Below are 16,818 nucleotides of genomic sequence, written 5' to 3' on the forward strand. Positions count from 1 at the left end.
CTGGCCTCAAACTCACAGTGATCCTCCTGCCTCTGTCTCCTGAGTGCTAGGATTACAGGCCTGTGCCACCACGTCCAGCTTTTTTTTTTATTTTAAAGAGAAAAGAACAAAAACTAACAAAAACAAAACAACACAAAAACTATTAAAATGATACAGAATTTCAAAACAAGATGATAGGAAATCAACAATGGTTGCTGTATTACTTATTGTTATCTTCAAAGCAGTTGCTCAGATTACCAAATATAGGTATGCAAGACTGATCAAACAATTAAACATTAACTGTTCCTTTCAATAAACCAATAGAAATTAGTAGTACAATTATCTTAGCTATCTCGTCACCCAGCTTTTAAAACACAGTTAAGATTATATTGCTCTTTTCACTTAAAGTAATCATTTCCCCATATTATTAAAGATGTTGAGAGTGTAACACTAAGGAGCTGCATCACAGGCACACACCTAGACTGGCTGTACCATCCTTCAATGCTGGTCTCTTAGACTAGTTTATAATCTTTTGAAAAAATATTTAGTTTCTCAAAACATTAAGAGTCAAGCTACTGTATACATAACCCAACAATTCCACTTCTGGGTATACCCTCAAAACAGAACTGCAAAGAAAACAAAAGAAAAAGAACTGAAAACACAGACAGACAAATATCTGTGTACCCATGTTCACAGCACCATTATTCACAACAGCCAAAGGCAGAGGCAACTGCAGTGTCCACTGCAGAGTGAACGGACAGGAGCTCCAGTGGTGCAATCGGTTAGCACAGTACCGAGACAGAGCAAATGGACAAAGTGAGTGTGGAACACACATACAAAGGAATATTACTCAGGCTTAAAAAGGCAGGAAATTCTGGCCCATACTATAACATGAACCTTGAGGATACCATCCAAAATGAAATAAACCAATCACAAGCTGGGCATGGTGGCGCACCTCTGTAATCCCAGCACTCGGGATGCTGAGGCAGGAGGATCATTGTGAGTTCAAGACCAGCCTGGGCTACAAAGTGAACTCAAGACCAGTTTGAACTGCATAGTGAGACCCTGTCTCAAGAAAAACCAAAAAGAAAAAAAAAGAAATAAACCAATCACAAAAAGACAAATATTGTGTGAGACTACTCATGGGGGTCCTCCAGCAGTCACGTCCTGACACAGAAAGCAGAACGGCGGCTGTCAGGGGATGCGGGAATAGGAGCAGCAGAGGCGGTGATTAGAGAGCAGAGATTCGGTTTTGTAGATATGTGTTCCAGAATGGCTGCACAACAACGCAAAAAGCACTTTACACTTCTGAACTGAACACGTAAAATGATTACAATGGTAAATCTGTCATCTGTACTTTACAATTTTTAAATTAAAATTTTAGACTTCTCCGTGTTTTAAGTTTCTGATGCATTTCTGAGACCAGACCTCTGGAAACAGACCTACCAGAGAAAGAATATACAAAAAATGTCAGATTCTTAAACATACACTGAAGCACTTTCTAGAATCTTACACCAATTAACACCACCATCTGCTGGGCGTGGTGGTACGCACCTGCAACCCTCACCCTGGGGAGGCTGAAGCAGGAGGACTGCCTGAGTTCAAGGCCAGCCTGGGCTCCATAGTGAGACTCTGTTTAAAAAAAGCAAGAAAACCCTGCCATCACCACTGGTTTTATAAAAGAGCACTTGTCTCTGACCACACCCTCAGGAGAGGCACTTCATTCAGCATCTACCGAGCACCCATGTGCCGACCCTGCTGTCACCCCAGGAGGACAGCGGGAAAGGACGCAGGGCCCTACGCTGTCCTCACAGAGCCCACTCCTGGTGGGAGACCCGACAGAAAGATGAAAGGCACACACGCAGAAGACAGAGCACAGCGCAGGGCTGGAGGGGGACCAGGAAAGGAAGTGTGGGCTGCAGGGGGTGCTGGAGCCCTATGGGGGACGCCACGGTCAGCCTCTCCACAGCAGTACAGGGCAAGGCCCCGGCGGGAGGACGGAGGCTCAGGAGCGGCCAGAGGGCAGGTGGCGGACATGCGCGCGCGTGGGAGGAGCAGTGGGAAGAGCAAGGGACGCAGCACTGGACAGTCGCGCCTCGCAGGCAGGGCGGGACGGCTGTCCCTCTGTTCCATTCCGACCACCCTGACAGCTAAAAGACGCTGTCACATTCCTTTAACTACAGGCGGCACAGCAAGGCCCCAGTCACAAGCACTGCAGCGCGAACCTTCACAGGTGCACTGCGCAAGTCTCCCTCTGCTGAGTCACGAACCAGGCCTACTCAGGACCGTTCTCCCGAAGGGAAGGCGTTCCTAAGTCGGGGTCGTACTGTACTCAGCTCGTAAGTCAAAGCAATGTTCAGGGATGGGCAGCCAGGCAGAAGCAGGCTTGATGTAATGGAAGAAATCAGGAAGGCCACTGTGGAGGCTGTATAAGAATCAAGATAGGCCGGGCATGATGGCACACGCCTGTAATTCCAGCACTTGGGAAGCTGAGGCAGGAGGCTTGTTGCAAGTTCAAGACCAGCCTAAGCTATAAAATGAGCTCAAGGTTAGCTTGAACTGCATAGCGAGACCCTGTCTCAAACAGACAAAAAAAAAAAATCAAGATTGATAAAGCAGGAGGTAGCACCACGCTGTAACACCAGCAGTTGGGAGGCTGAGGCAGGAGGATTGCTGGGAGTTCGAGGCCAGCCTGGTGTACATAAGCAAGTTCAAGGCCAGCCTACAGTACATAGTGACACCCTGTCTCAAAAAGAAGGAATAGAGAAGAAATCAGAAGGCTAAGCAGAAAAAGAACTGGAGAAAGCAGAGAAGCAAGACTGTGCCTTCCCATGCTGTGAGGGCTATGGCAGAACAGAGAGTCTTCACCTGGCACCCAAGGCGGCAAAGGAGCCAGGAGCTGACCAGGGCGGCAGCCAGGAGCGGGAGTCTGCTCTGCCGCCGCAGCACATGCAGGATGACACCAGGGGCAAGGAGAGGATGTCACTAGGTATTTTTAAAGAAATCGTGCAGTAAAAAGGGAAGGAAAAATAGGTGGTGATCCGCAGAGACAGCGCTCTGCCAGAAATGCTGGCATTTGCCTGTGGCCGCGAGGCGAGGCTACTGACCCCCCAACATCCTCAACATTCCAGCGGGCTGGGGCCGCAAACCTCCAGGCGGCGGCTGAAACCCAGAGCGCCTGCTGCCAGGCGGGAAGAGGCAGCGCTCTTCACGTGCGCGCTAAGGCCTGGCGTGTGAGCGGCCGTAAGAGGTCACGGAGAAAGCAGCAGCTGCTGACTTGCTGGATATGTAGCTAATGAGCGATAAGCCAGCTTAACTCCGCTAACGCTCTTTCTCCAGCTTGCTCCCAGGCCCCGATTCTGCTCCCTGAGCCTCCTGGGGCGCGGCCACCCTTCCCTGTTCCCGAGAGGCACTGACACGCAGCCTGAAGTCCGTGGCCACGCACAAGCCCTCTGCAACCAGACATTAAACAACTAGGAACTGAGTGCGTGATACATCTGTTTGCCTGTGTAATCTGCATGGGCTACTTTCGAGCATGCTGTTTATGTACAAAGCAAACATGTTTCTCCTTCTAAAAACGCTTAATTTCCTTGGTAAGTTAGCTAATAAAGGAATGGAGGAAAATCTGTTGTCATTATGTCTTTTTCTTTTTTCGTACTGGGGGCTGAACCTAGGACCTTCACACTGAGCTATATCCCCACCTGTTTATTTTTTTATTTTGAGACAGGGTCATGCTAATTGTCCAGGTGGGACTTAAATTTGCAATTCTCCTGCCTCAGCCTCCCAGAGTGTTGGGATTATGAACATGTGCCACCACACCCAATCTTATTTCGGGTCGTTTTAAAGTAAATTGTAGGGGGCTGGGGATATAGCTCAGTGGCACAGCGCCTGCCTGGCAAGTGCAAGGTCCTGAGTTCAATTCCCAATACCAATAAATAAATAAATAAAGTAAATTTCAGTAAAGACACCCACATGACAGCTAACTTATCCGATAATAAGGACATATTCTGAGAGCCACAAAGGTAGCGGATTGCGTTACCGCGTGAACATCACAGCGTGTACTTACATGAACCTAGGCGGCACAGTGAAAGACACACTGCCATCAATCCCCCTCAAAAGCCCCTCCCCTCACACTCGCCCCCTCATCCTTGCCCTTTTCTGAAGCAGCTCTGTCAATCTATCACGAATGTCTTTAGAGGTGTGATCAAAAGTACGGTTGATGCTGCACCAAGCGACATCCCAGGGAATGGTGAGCACGTGTCCTCATCCATCTTACTCACGGATCGGCACCACGAAACTTCTGGCTCTGCCCCAAAGTCACAATGACCACAGATATCAATGTTTTGAACTGGTTCCGGACATCCAGGGCGCCACAACAGTGCAACTAAAGACACTCACAAAGAGGACTTCCAGAACCACCTCAGAACGGGCCAGCAGTGACGAGCTTGTGTTCAGAGCAAGAGGGAGTTTTTTATTTTTTTTTATTTTTGGTCTTTTTGAGACAAGATCTTGCTATGCAGTTCAGGCTGGCCTTGAACTTACTTTGTAGCCCAGGCTGGCCTCGAACTCACAACGATCTTCCTGCCTCAGCCTCTCAAGTGCTGGGATTACAGGTGTATGCCACCATGCCCAGCAGGGAGCTTTTTATTTTTGAAACCAGGTCTTGCTATGTAGTTTAGGCTGGCATTGAACTCACAGCAATCCTCCTGCCTCAGCCTCCCAAGTGCAGGGATTACAGGCATGCGCCACCATGCCCAGCAAGAAAGAACATTTTAAGGGAATTAATGGCAATGTGTCTCTCACTGTAATATTTTTTTTTTATACTGGAAATTGAACTCAGGACCTCACCCTTGCCAGGCAGGCACTGTGCCACTGAGCTATATCCCAAACCCTTATAATACATTTTTTAAAATTCAAACATTAACCGTATTTTTCATACTCATAAAATGGTACAAGATTTTCCACCACTTTGGAAAGCAGTTTAGCATTTCTCAGGAAGTTAAGGATACTGGAACTAGGTGATACAACGATTTGACTCCTACATACACGAAGAGAACCGAAAACACGCGTCCACGCAAAAACATGTGCACCGATGTTCACAACAGCAATATGCACAAGAAGAAAGTCAAACAGCCTAAGTGCTTGTCGGCTGATGCGTGGATAAATGAAATGGGGTATTTGGTCATAGAGGAATGAGCTACTGATTCACGCCACAGCACGGATGAACTTGAAAACGTTACACTGAGAGAAGGAAGCCAGTCACCAATGGCCACGCGTCACTCATCCCCAGGAGGGGCTCATTCACAGAGACAGGAAGTAGATCTGCAGTTGCCAAGGACCATGGGAAGCAGAGAACAGTGACTGCTTCCAGGTGCAGAATTTCTTTTTGGGGGTGATGAAAACACCCTGGAAGTAAACAGCAATAATGGTGGCGCAACTAAAAATCACTGGATCATACTTTAAAGAGAATTTTACACAGTTCTTCGCAGGTGTGAATTTTTCCAGGTGTATCCACTGTACAAAACTAACAAGCAGCTTTTTATGAAGACAGGCTATGACCACCCACCTAAGCCCATCAACTATTTTCACCCTTTCCATGTCCCCCTCCAGTCTGTATACACGTATATTTTTACATGTGCAAGGGCTGGGGATTTAGCGCAGTGGCACAGCGCCTGCCTGGCAAGCACCAGGTCATGAGTTCAATTCGCAGTACCGGGGGAAAAAAAAAATTTAATATCTTGAAAATCTTGGGGCTGGGGATTTAGCTCAGTGGCACAGTGCCTGCCTGGCAAATGCAAGGTCATGAGTTTGATTCCTGGTACCAGAAAAAAAAAAAAAAAAAAAATACATGTGCATAGTTCCTGCAAATAACCAGTGTAAATTTTCTCTTATTGCTATATGGTCTTCAAAAATTACAATTAGACCCAACATGGTCACACACGCCTATAACCCTAGCTCTTGGGAGGCTGAGGCAGGAGGATCACTGTGAGTTCCAGGCCAAGCTAGGCTACAAAATTAGTTCAGGGCCAGCCTGCACTGCACAGTGAAACGCTGTCTCAAAAAAAAAATCAGAATTAAATGGTTGCAATAAGGTGACATCTATAATTTTATTAACTCTTCCCCCTCAAAAGCCTATTGAGGTGTTATTTCACCATTTATAGATAATGTTGTAATATATATACATATATATACATATATATACATATATATACATATATATATATATATATAAACCTGCCAAGCATGATAGCATATGCCTGTAATCCCAGCACTCAGGAGGCTGAGGTTGGAGGATTGCCATGACTTTGAGGCCAGCGTAGACTATATAGGGAGATCCTGTCTCAGGGGGAAAAAAAAAAAAACAGAACAAAACAAACAAACAAAATATATATTTAATATAAAAAACCAGCACTTGGCAGGCTGAGGCAAGAGGATCATTGTGAGTTCGAGACCAGCCTGGGCTACAAAATGAGCTCAACGCCAGCCTGAATTGCATAGTGAGACCCTGTCTCAAAAAAAAAAAAAAAAAAGAAAAGAAAAGAAAAGAAAAGAAAAAGACAAAAAAATACATAAAAAATAAAAGACCAAGGCCAGGGATACAGCTCAGCGGCACAAGTGCGCACCTGGCAAGTGCAAGGTCCTGAGTTCAATTCCCCGTACCAAAAAAAAAAAAAAAAACCAGTGTAGCTCTTTTCTCCTCTTAAATAAATGAATAAAGATTTCCAGGGGGGAAAATTACTAAACTAAAAGGTAGGACAGTTTGGACTCCTAATTCCCTTCCAAAAGTATTACAGATTTATACTGCTGTAAGCAACACACAGATGCTATGAGCAGACATCATCATTCTTCCACCTTTGATGTAATCAACGCTAAAAGATTTTATCAGAGTAATCTGAGATCTTCCTTTTGTTTTAAAACTTTGGTTATTTAAGGGCTTCCAAACCCATAAGCTTACGCTTTTGAACCTTTGTTTTCTTTTTCAGTCATCTATAAAAACTATAGGTAATTATTTTAAACTTGGTACTTTTAGTCTGAGGAAGGTGGAACGTGTAGGAAATTGCTGTTGTTCTAGTACACACGTATGCGTGTATCCACTTGCCAAAACTGCTTGCAACAGCTACAGCTGCTTGAAAAATAACAGCACAGAATTCCGTCACAGTAAAAAGAAAAAAACCCACAACACTCAGCCGCTGTTCAGACTTCAGCATCTGTGACAACTGCACGCACAGGTACCCAAACACCTCTCTTGATCCCCAACCTGCATCTCGGGACACCCACAGCCAGCAGCATTGTGTGACCCTGTCTGAGGCTCACGCTGAGATGTAATCCCCAAGGAGGAGGGGTGCACGCAGAGCAGGGTTTGGGGAAAACAGCAGTCCTGAGGGCGCCCTCATGAATGGGTTAGCGACTCGTAGCAGGCGAGAAGGAACTAGTCTAAGGCCTGTGCTCACCCCTCCACTCTCCCGCCCTGTTGGTGCCTTGTTCTTGGACTTCCCAGCCTCCAGAGCAGGGAGAAATAAACGCCTTTCTCCCCACCCTCTACCCTGCCCCGCAGTACAGAGGTTTACGTTCCTGGGGGCTCTGCTACTGGGCTACATCTCAGCTCCTTTCTACTTTACATTTCGAGACCAGGTCTCACTAAGTTGCCCAGGCTGGCCTCACACTTCATTCCTCCTGCCTCAGCCTCCCAGGTAGCTGAGCTTATAGGTGTGCTCCCCTGCAGGTCACATAAATTCCTGTTTATAAATTACTCACTTTGTGTTATTTTGTTATAGCAGCATAAATAAAAACAAAAACCAAGAACTTACAGGAACAATTGTTTACAACCACTATGGAAATCAGTGTGGAGATTCTCCAAAAAGCAAACCAGAAAATCTGACCCAGCTATTCCCCTATTAGGGATCTTCCCGAGAGAGTTAAAGACATCACGTGACAGCGACCCATGCACAGCCATGTCACAGCGGCACAATTCACAGCAGCTACATCTTGGAAGCGGCCTGTGTGTCCATCAGCAGATAAACGGTAAAGAAAACGCGGTACTCACGCGCCATGGAGAGCACTACTCTGGCATAAAGAAAGATAACCTGGGTCATTTGTGGCAAAATGGGCGCACCTCGAGACCACCGTGTTCAATGGAATAAATCAGACGCACGAGTGTACATGCTGCGCGGTTTCTCTGATGCGAGAAATGCAAAGTGAAAACAAAGAGCAGAATAAAGGATGACAGGAAGTCTGGAGACGGGTCCTTCTCGAGGGGAAGGGGACCCCGGCATGGAGGGAGGGAGAAGGACGAGAAAGGAAGGACGGCGGGTGCTGTGCGTGTGCCGACTCCACACAGGGATGTGGGCACCGTACCACACACGCACTGATCCAACAAAATTCCAAAAACAGAAATAACTGTAATAAAAACAGGTGAATCCGCACCAGGTACACCAGTTACTGACAGAGCATTTTGACCTTCACTATCACATGAATCCTCACTACACATACTATGAGTCAGGAAACAGCCCCACTTCGCTATGAAAACACCTGAGGTGCAGACAGCATAAATTACTTCTCCAAGGCAGACCCAGGAAGCACACGTTCTTAACCTTCCATTAACAGGAGGGGTCCTCTCCACAGCAGGTGAGTTTGAAAAGAAATATTCCCACCGGGGCCAACAGCAGGGCTCTTTAAGAGTGAAGATATGCAGCCAAGTGTGCTGGCTCATTCCTGTAACCCCAGCACCCGAGGAGGCTGAGGCAGGAAGATTACAAATTCAAGCCCATATTGGGCAACTTCACGATTTAGAAACACTGTCTCAAAAAATGCAAAATGGTTGAGGATCTAGCTCTCTGTGAAAGCCCTGGGTTCCATCCCCAGTACAAAAAAAAAAAAAAGAAACAATTTTACCAGCATGACAGCAGTATTTACAATCTAAAGAGGGGAAGGCTTTATCACCCCTACTGTCTATCAACAACTAATCGAACCTTCGAGCTAGGAAGCGTGCTCGCTGCTCCATTCCAAAGCCTGCCACCTCCACTACCCTCCACGCAGACATCCTAGGATTGCCAATTTATGTGCTGTAGAGAGAAACAATTTCTTGTCTCTCCTCTTCCGTCTGGGAGGGTTTGGGGCTCCTTGTTCGTGTATTCTAAGGAACAAATACTCAAATAAATGATATTCATTTCCAGTGATCCTTTTCTATGTGTTTAATAGATACTCTTTATATCCCAGGTACATCTCATTAGAACAGAAGTCACCACCAGCGTGTAACACACATATGTGCATCCGATGCCCTTTTATGTCAGTACAGGACAAGCGACTGAGTCCAGAGACTTGTTCTTAAAAGTTCAAAGAGCTCAAGAGCAAACAAAACCATAAACTATGAGTCGGCTCGGTGCATTTTGTGGACTCTCCTGGTGTTACGGTTTGTGTCTGGCTGTCCCTGCAAAGCCTCATGCAGTCACGGGGCGGCTGCTAGAGTTTTTGATTGACTCATGGTCCCATGCCGGGATTGTGGGTACGAGTGCTTCACCCGCCCTGGGACGGGCAGCCCGCACACAACACAAGGGAGGGAGGGAGGCTGCTCTTGCGGCTCCTCCTATTTTGCTCTTTTTTTGTGTGCTGTTTTCTGCCGCCATGAACTGTTGCCCCCTGCCATGTGCCACTCTGCCTTGGAGCCAGCTGAGTATGGACTGAAACCTCCACACACTGTGAGCTAAATAAACCTTTCCTTCCTTAATTCTGGGTGTCAGATATTGTGTCTCAGCCAGAAGAAAAAAGTAATCGAGATACCTGGCTAGTGATACTTTATTGTGTTTAGATCGTTAAAATAACCGGCTTCTCACAAGAGTTTGGTACATTTCAGAATTTAAATACCCCGAGGCCCTGCCTGTGAGAGCGTGGGGTGGTCTGCAACCCTCACAGAGCCCCAGAGGAAAAGCCCAACGCGGCCCTTTCCTGCTTTGTCTAGATGCCACAAGGCACAGCTGCTGGGCGCCTCAGCCTCCCCTGGCCCCGCGCGCTCCAAAAGCCAACATGGCTCATCAGAACTTCGCTTACAGGGCAAGAAAACCGAGGGCAAGGACACGCGGGTCGGACCCGCACACGGAGCCAGGCTTCAACAGCCCCGGCAGACAGGGCCTTGCGCACGCCGGCAGCTGCTGCAGCGCACAGCTACGCCCCGGCCCACGGACGTCTGGACGGAAAGGCAGACCTGCTCCGTGAGCAGAAATGAACAGAGCCAAGCAGGCTTCTCCCGGCGGTCCCCACCCCACCTCCTCCTCACGCAGAGCGAGTGGCTCTTTAAGGAGAGAGGACATCCCCACAGCAGAATAAAACCCTTTTAAAGCCAACTAAAAGAAATACCTTGCATTTAACTTGAGGCTTTGAGTAGCCTAGATACTAATGCTCCTTTTATAAAATACCCTCCTATTCTGACCACAGCAGACTAAAACTCTCAATCATTAAGCGAAAGTAAAATGAGCTCACACAGACCTGTTTTCCACACAGCAAAATGCCTGTCAAGGAATACGCTGGACCCAAGGTATCTGAAATATCACAATCCCATGACGAGAACCAACCACAAATGTGACCGCCTGTTTTCCCAGTGATGCAGCTCACCTTGCGGGGAGGAGGCCTGCCTGGTGGAGGGGAAAGAACCCCAATCCAGAAACCAAAGATGCAGGTTCTAGTCCAGCCCACGTTAAGTGCTAAATGGCCCCAAGCAAGTCTTTCCTCATTTTCTCTCCTGCTAGCGGTTTACTTTCCTTAGTCAAGGGTTGACTGCACCAGTGTTTCACCTAACCATAGAATGACCTCAGACCAGCTGTTAACAATGGCACTCCAAAGCCCCTTAGGCAGTGAGGTGGCGCAGGAGGTCTCTGAGGGAGGCTACGACCTTACTCCTCATAAGTGACACAACTAGCCAGGTGTGGTGGCACACACTTATAATCCCAGCACTTGGGAGGCTGAGGCAGGAGGATCACTACAAGTTCAAGGCCAGCTTGTGCTACATAGTAAGTTCAAGGCTGGCCTGAACTACAGCGCAAGATCCTGTCTCAAAAAAAAAAAAAACAACAGGCCAGGCATGGTGGCGCATGCCTATAATCCCAGCACTCGAGAGGCTGAGGCAGGAGGATCCTTGTGAGTTCAAGACCAGCCTGGGCAACAAAGTGAGCTAAAGGCCAGCCTGAACTGCATAGCGAGACCCTGTCTCAAAAAGACAAAATAAAAAACAAAAAACAAAACAAACAAAAAGAAGTGACCCAAGTAAATCTTCTCATCTGGTAAAAACACTGATAAACACTGAACTAGAAGAGCCTCAAGCTGCCTGCGTCCACTGGCGTGAATCCTATACTACCTGATTATTTCAAAATGATGTTCTAAAAACACAGGCTGAGGACATAGCTCAGCAGCACAGCTCCTGCCTGGCACAAGTGAGGTCGTGAGTTCAATTCCCAGTACCAAAAAAAGTTTTAATTTAAAAAAATAAATAAAAGCATGCAAAATTATAATAGCTTAATGGATTTTACTGCACGTGTACCCACACAATACAAGATCATGAAAATAAATAGGTCCACTCCCTGGGACACCTTTCATGCCTGTAATACCAACAAAACATCCTCCTCTATTCTAAGCAAGCGGGAACACTAAATTTAGTGAGGCACAAGTTCTTCATATTAAACTTACAGCATATTAACATGGAGAGATTTACTGAGTTAGAGAATGGTATGACTAATCTCTAAACTGGAAACTGTACATTACACTTGTGCTTTAAACAGCATCTCATGATCGTACCTGTTCCTAGCTAACAAATAGCCAGAAAGAAGCCTCTCTGTCTCCAGCAGCTGTAAACAGCGGGCCCGCACACTGGAATGCAACTGTTACACAGCTCATGCAAAAGCACGGAAACAATAACTGCTAATTCTTCCAAGGGGCCTCCATGTATACAACCAGGTAGTTACAAGAGCCCACACTCTTTTGCAAGGAAGATTATGTCAGATAAAAGAGGAGCCTCCAGCAAGCTTTCTGCACAAAAAAGTAGCGGCCTAAAATTCTCATAATCCTGTAGTGGGACTTACAAATTTTATGTTCTTACTCAGACTTGTTAGCAACTACAAGAGTAACAAAAGAAAAAAGAGAAAGACTGCCCGGAGCTTGGAGGGGCAGGACTGTAAAGGATGCTTATCAGCAACTAATTCTTCTGTGGCAGTCACAAAAATATACCTAAATCAAGATTAAATAAGAAAACTGAGTTTGACAAATTACTGTGTGACCCTTGCAGTCAAAGAGATAAGAACCCAAGTGAAACATCATTACATAATTTAGCTATTAGATAAACAGTTGTAGAGCAGCTTGGCGGAAACTGCACAAGTGCAGAACAAGATCACTGTAAAACATTCTCAAAATGAGCCCTGGTGCCTGATGTGCAAACACTGTAAACACAATTCTTCGCACTTACATTTGAATCACCCAAAAAAAAAACCGATTTGTTTCAATGGCAAAAATGGGGATACCCACTGCTATCCACAATGTCACAGAAGCATAGGTTTATATGCTTGAATACAGCACATTTATGTGTCTACTGGCCAAGAGACCCTGAGACAATGCTTTGACAAATGATCAAACTTCACACTCAGTAAAACAGAAAAGTAAAACCAGGCTCACGGGACAAGGGTAGCAGTGGCTAGAAGAGCAGGTTCTCTTGGACAGCCATGGCCGAGGGTGCCTAAGGCCCTGCGTTGGATCTCCAGGCCCCCCTGGCGGGCACAACGACAAAGAATGCAAGCGTTGGTATCACCCAGACCAGAGTTAAAACCCCAAATTGAGAAACGACTGCGTGACCGTGAATAAACCATTAAATCTAAGCCTCATTGTCCTCATTTGTAAAATGAAGACAATGCTTCATTCAGCAATTCTAGTATTTCACAAGGTGATTCCTGTAAAGGTAACCAGGTGACTCATCCTACCTGGCAGAGGAAGTAGGTGTGCAATTATCATCATCTCCACAATCATATTGTAAAATTAGCTTGATTACTATCTTCCAACCTCAAGTAAGGCTAATAGTTTCCTGGTACCCAGGCAAAAAACTTGTAACCATTATAAAGACATTCACACATATTTTACAAAGGTAGCTTTTCTTTTCACATTATAGGACTTTCTATTTCTCCTTCTTTAGAAAAGAGTAATTCAGACTAATTCACAAGAGCGTTACACAGGCAAGCTTCAATTCAGATCTTCTTAATTAGGGTGGACAATTTTCAAGGAGATCTGGATTAATGATCTAACCAGTCTGGGGTCAGTTACAGCTGATATTGTTGGGAGTGTCTGTTTGGTTTGGTTTTGTGTGAAATGGAAATAACACAAAAGGAAAGAAAAAAGGGAAACCTTCAAATCATCCCATACACCCTTACTCAACACAGAAAAACAACAGAAGGTTGAGTGTTAAAATTAAGTCATAACTGAGTTACAAAATGGGATGCAGCTCCACAGTAGAGGGCTTGCCTAGCATATTTAACACACTGGGTTCAATTCCCACATTTGATTCAATTTCTATTAAAAAAAAAGAAGAAGAAGAAGAAAAGAAGGAACTAGAAGATGGAGAAGAAAAAGAACCCGGTAAAATGTTTTCACAGATAAGATCCAAGAAAGGGAGCCTGGCATGGTGGCACAGCTATAATCCCAGAACTCACTAATACTTCCTGGCATGGCTGGCACATACCTATACTCCCAGCACTCAGGGAGGCTGAGGCAGGAGGACCGCTATGAGTTCAAGGCCAGCCTGAACTTCATAGCAATACCCTATCTCAACTCTCCCCCAAAAAAGATTCCAGCAAGGAGTAAAAACTAGTGTTATCAATAATCTATAAACTGATGGAGAAAATCCTGAATTTAAAGAGAACTCATAAAAAATTATCTGTATTAATACTGGAAAACTTAGCAATAGAATTTCCGAGGTATTTTTAAGCACTTCAGGGCATCCTCCTGTATCATGGACATTACCACAGAATGAAGAAGACTTTGGTTAGATGCTCTAATTAACAACAGAAAAAAATAATGACACTCTTACAAGAGGCTTTGTCACCAGACAGAATGGACATTTTCTTACTGCTTAAGCATCCAGAAGAATCTCCTACTTTTAAATGCAAATTACCAAGCTCCAGAGCACATTCTGCTCTATTTTTATATGAAAATGACTGCGCTGTGGTCCTGCTCTGGAGAGGACACCCATTCAGCCAGGAAAGCAGAACGAGGACAAGCACACATTCTGTGTGTTTAGCTGACCCCATCTAGGAAGTGGTCACCAGGTACCTGACCTTTTGCAGGGGAGAGACCACTGTTAGTGATTAAAGTTCTGTTTGTTTTTTTTGGTGTTTTGGTTTTTTTTTTGTTTTTTTTTTTTCCTCTTTTTGAGACTGGGTCTCGCTCTGCAGTTCAGGCTGGCCTTGAGCTCACTGGTCTTGAACTCACAGTGATCCTCCAGCCTCCGCCTCCCGAGTGCTAGGGTTACAGGCGTGCGCCACCACGCCCGGCCCTAAAATTCTACTTGAAAAAGCTTAATTTTGAGGATGATCAGGTCACAAAAGGTTACATACACATTTCAATACACGCACTTGCATCACAGCAATTAACTCAGCCTGCCTTGGTTTTCAAATAACACTACCAGGGCCAGGATACAGCTCAGCAGTACAGCGCCTCCCCGGCAAGCGCAAGGTCCTGAGTTCGATTCCAGCACCAAAAAAAAAAAAAAAAGCCTGAGTCAAATAGCACTATCTACTTACTGAAAACTAGCAGAACTTCGGTAACAATAATACAAACTGCTTTTTACCTATTCATGGCATGGTAAAACAACATCAAAACGCAAGGCATGATGTGCTGCGTACGCACATCAGGTCTGCACTTCGTTTTCTTCCCTGTTAACTAAACACTGAAACAGTGGGTGCAGGTGAAGACACACTTCTACTTAATGATCAGGTGATCAAGGTAAAGAAAGAGCACTTTTAAACTAAAATGAGTCAAGAAATACAGAAGTCATCATTAAGGAATCCATCCCACTGTCAAAGGTTTCAGCCTTTTGCTAAACCACATTTACTTTAGCAAATTTTATTCGTTGTCAGGCAAATAAAAACAAATAGTGAAGAAAGCTAGAGGCACGCAGCTAGAGGCACGCAGCTAGAGGCACGCAGCCACATAAACAGTGAGCTTACCTCTAGACTTTCCGAGTTACATGAGTAACTAACTGGTTTTCACAGAGCCCTCTTCCCTAGCTGAGCCAAGTCAAAACCAAAATAAGTGCATTGTTTCGGTGATACTTGGCTCACCCACCCTCTACCCTCAGAGGCAGGACTCAATCTTCCCTCCCCAAAGGTCACCAGACAACCAGGAGCAGAAGCTTAGAAAAATGCAGTTCCAATCTTTGAAACAGCAGTGCGGATGTTTAAGCAGGGAAAGGATTGCCTTGGGTTTAGACGAGCTATTTCACTGTTACCCAAGTGCCTGCGATTAGCACATGTCACCCAAAGGACACGGCCTCAGCCGGCCCCTACTTTCGCCTACCCACTCACAACCCACATAACCAGTGCAACAGACTCCCGGGAGACCAGAGGCCCCCCACGGGCTGAGGGCTTATTATGCACAGAAATCATAAAGCCTGCTTTTGATCACGGGGAAAACGAACCGATGGCAGTCTTGTACTTTCAAACAACCTAGAAGTGTTTGCTAGTTCAATCCATCCCCAAATCCACGCCACCCTTTCAACTTTGCAATTAAAAGAGAGGAGAAATTCTGGCCAACTTGCCTTGGGGGTTGGTCTGAGGGCCAGAGCATTCAAGTAGGGAAGGAGGATGGAGAGAGAAAGAGCAAGCCAATGAAAGATACCAAAATTCCCCACCTTTCTTAAACTCTTCCAGCATCGCGTCCAACTTGGTGTCATTGAAAACGAAGTGCAAGGGGTGGTTATAAAACTTGGTGATGGTTTTTAAGGGAGTACAGTCATCCGGATCCACAAAGGCCAAGTCCTTGACAAACAGCAGGTCCACGATGTTGGAGCGCTCTCCCTCAAACACTGGAATGCGCGTGTAGCCGCTCTCCATGATTTCCGACATGGTGTTGAAGTCCAGGATGGCCTCGCCAGTGATCATAAAGCAGTCCCGGAGCGGAGTCATCACGTCCTCCACCGTCTTGGTGCGGAGCTCCAGCGCCCCTTGGATTATGTTCAGCTCCTCCTTAACCAGATCGTTGTAGGGATCGGTGACCCGGAGCATCTCCAGCAGCTTCTCGCGGTTGTACACTGTGCCTATCTCCTGGCCCAGGACGCAGTCCAGCAGCTTGCTGACCGGGTAAGACGCGGGGAAGGTCATCATCATGAAGAACTTGGTGAGGAAGATGGTGTTCGCCCCCACGGCCAGGCCGTGGCGGGAGCAGATGGCCTGCGGGACGATCTCCCCAAAGATGACGATGCCGATGGTGGAGACCACCACGGCCACGAGGCCGGAGCCGGCGATGTCGTCCAGCAGGATGGTGAGCGTGGTGTTGACCAGCACGTTGCCCAGCAGCAGCGAGCACAGCAGGTAGTTGCCCTGCCTGCGCACCGGCTCGATGCGCTTGGCGTAGTTCTTCTCCTTCTCGGTGCCGCAGTTCTGCACGATGCGCAGCTCCATCGGGTCCAGGGCCATGAGCCCCAGGTTGAGGCCGCTGAACATGCCCGACAGGCACAGCAGCAGCGAGATGAAGATCACCTGCAGCCAGAAGGGCAGCAGAAACTTCTTCTCCTCTCCCACGATCATCTTGGTGTCCTCGCCGTCGTGGTAGATCCAGGTGGTCTCGGCCCACGGGGGCGGCTGCAGCCCGGCCACC

At 46.5% G+C, this 16,818-nt stretch overlaps 1 protein-coding gene across 3 annotated transcripts in view; it reads right to left on the reverse strand.

Moving 5' to 3' along the window:
* The window catches only part of Cnnm2 (cyclin and CBS domain divalent metal cation transport mediator 2), a gene marked incomplete in the record, with an annotated part of 147,092 nt that overhangs the window by 129,392 nt on the left and 882 nt on the right, over positions 1-16,818 (reverse strand). For all 3 annotated transcript variants that reach the window (XR_001231085.1, XM_005403817.2, XM_013504078.1), the window contains 1 exon segment: positions 15,854-16,818. Coding sequence is in view for 2 of the 3 variants with exons in the window: in XM_005403817.2 (XP_005403874.2) it covers positions 15,854-16,818 (965 nt within the window).

This window comes from Chinchilla lanigera, unplaced genomic scaffold (genome assembly GCF_000276665.1).
Source record: "Chinchilla lanigera isolate Chin_1 unplaced genomic scaffold, ChiLan1.0 scaffold00084, whole genome shotgun sequence".
NCBI lineage: Eukaryota > Metazoa > Chordata > Mammalia > Rodentia > Chinchillidae > Chinchilla > Chinchilla lanigera.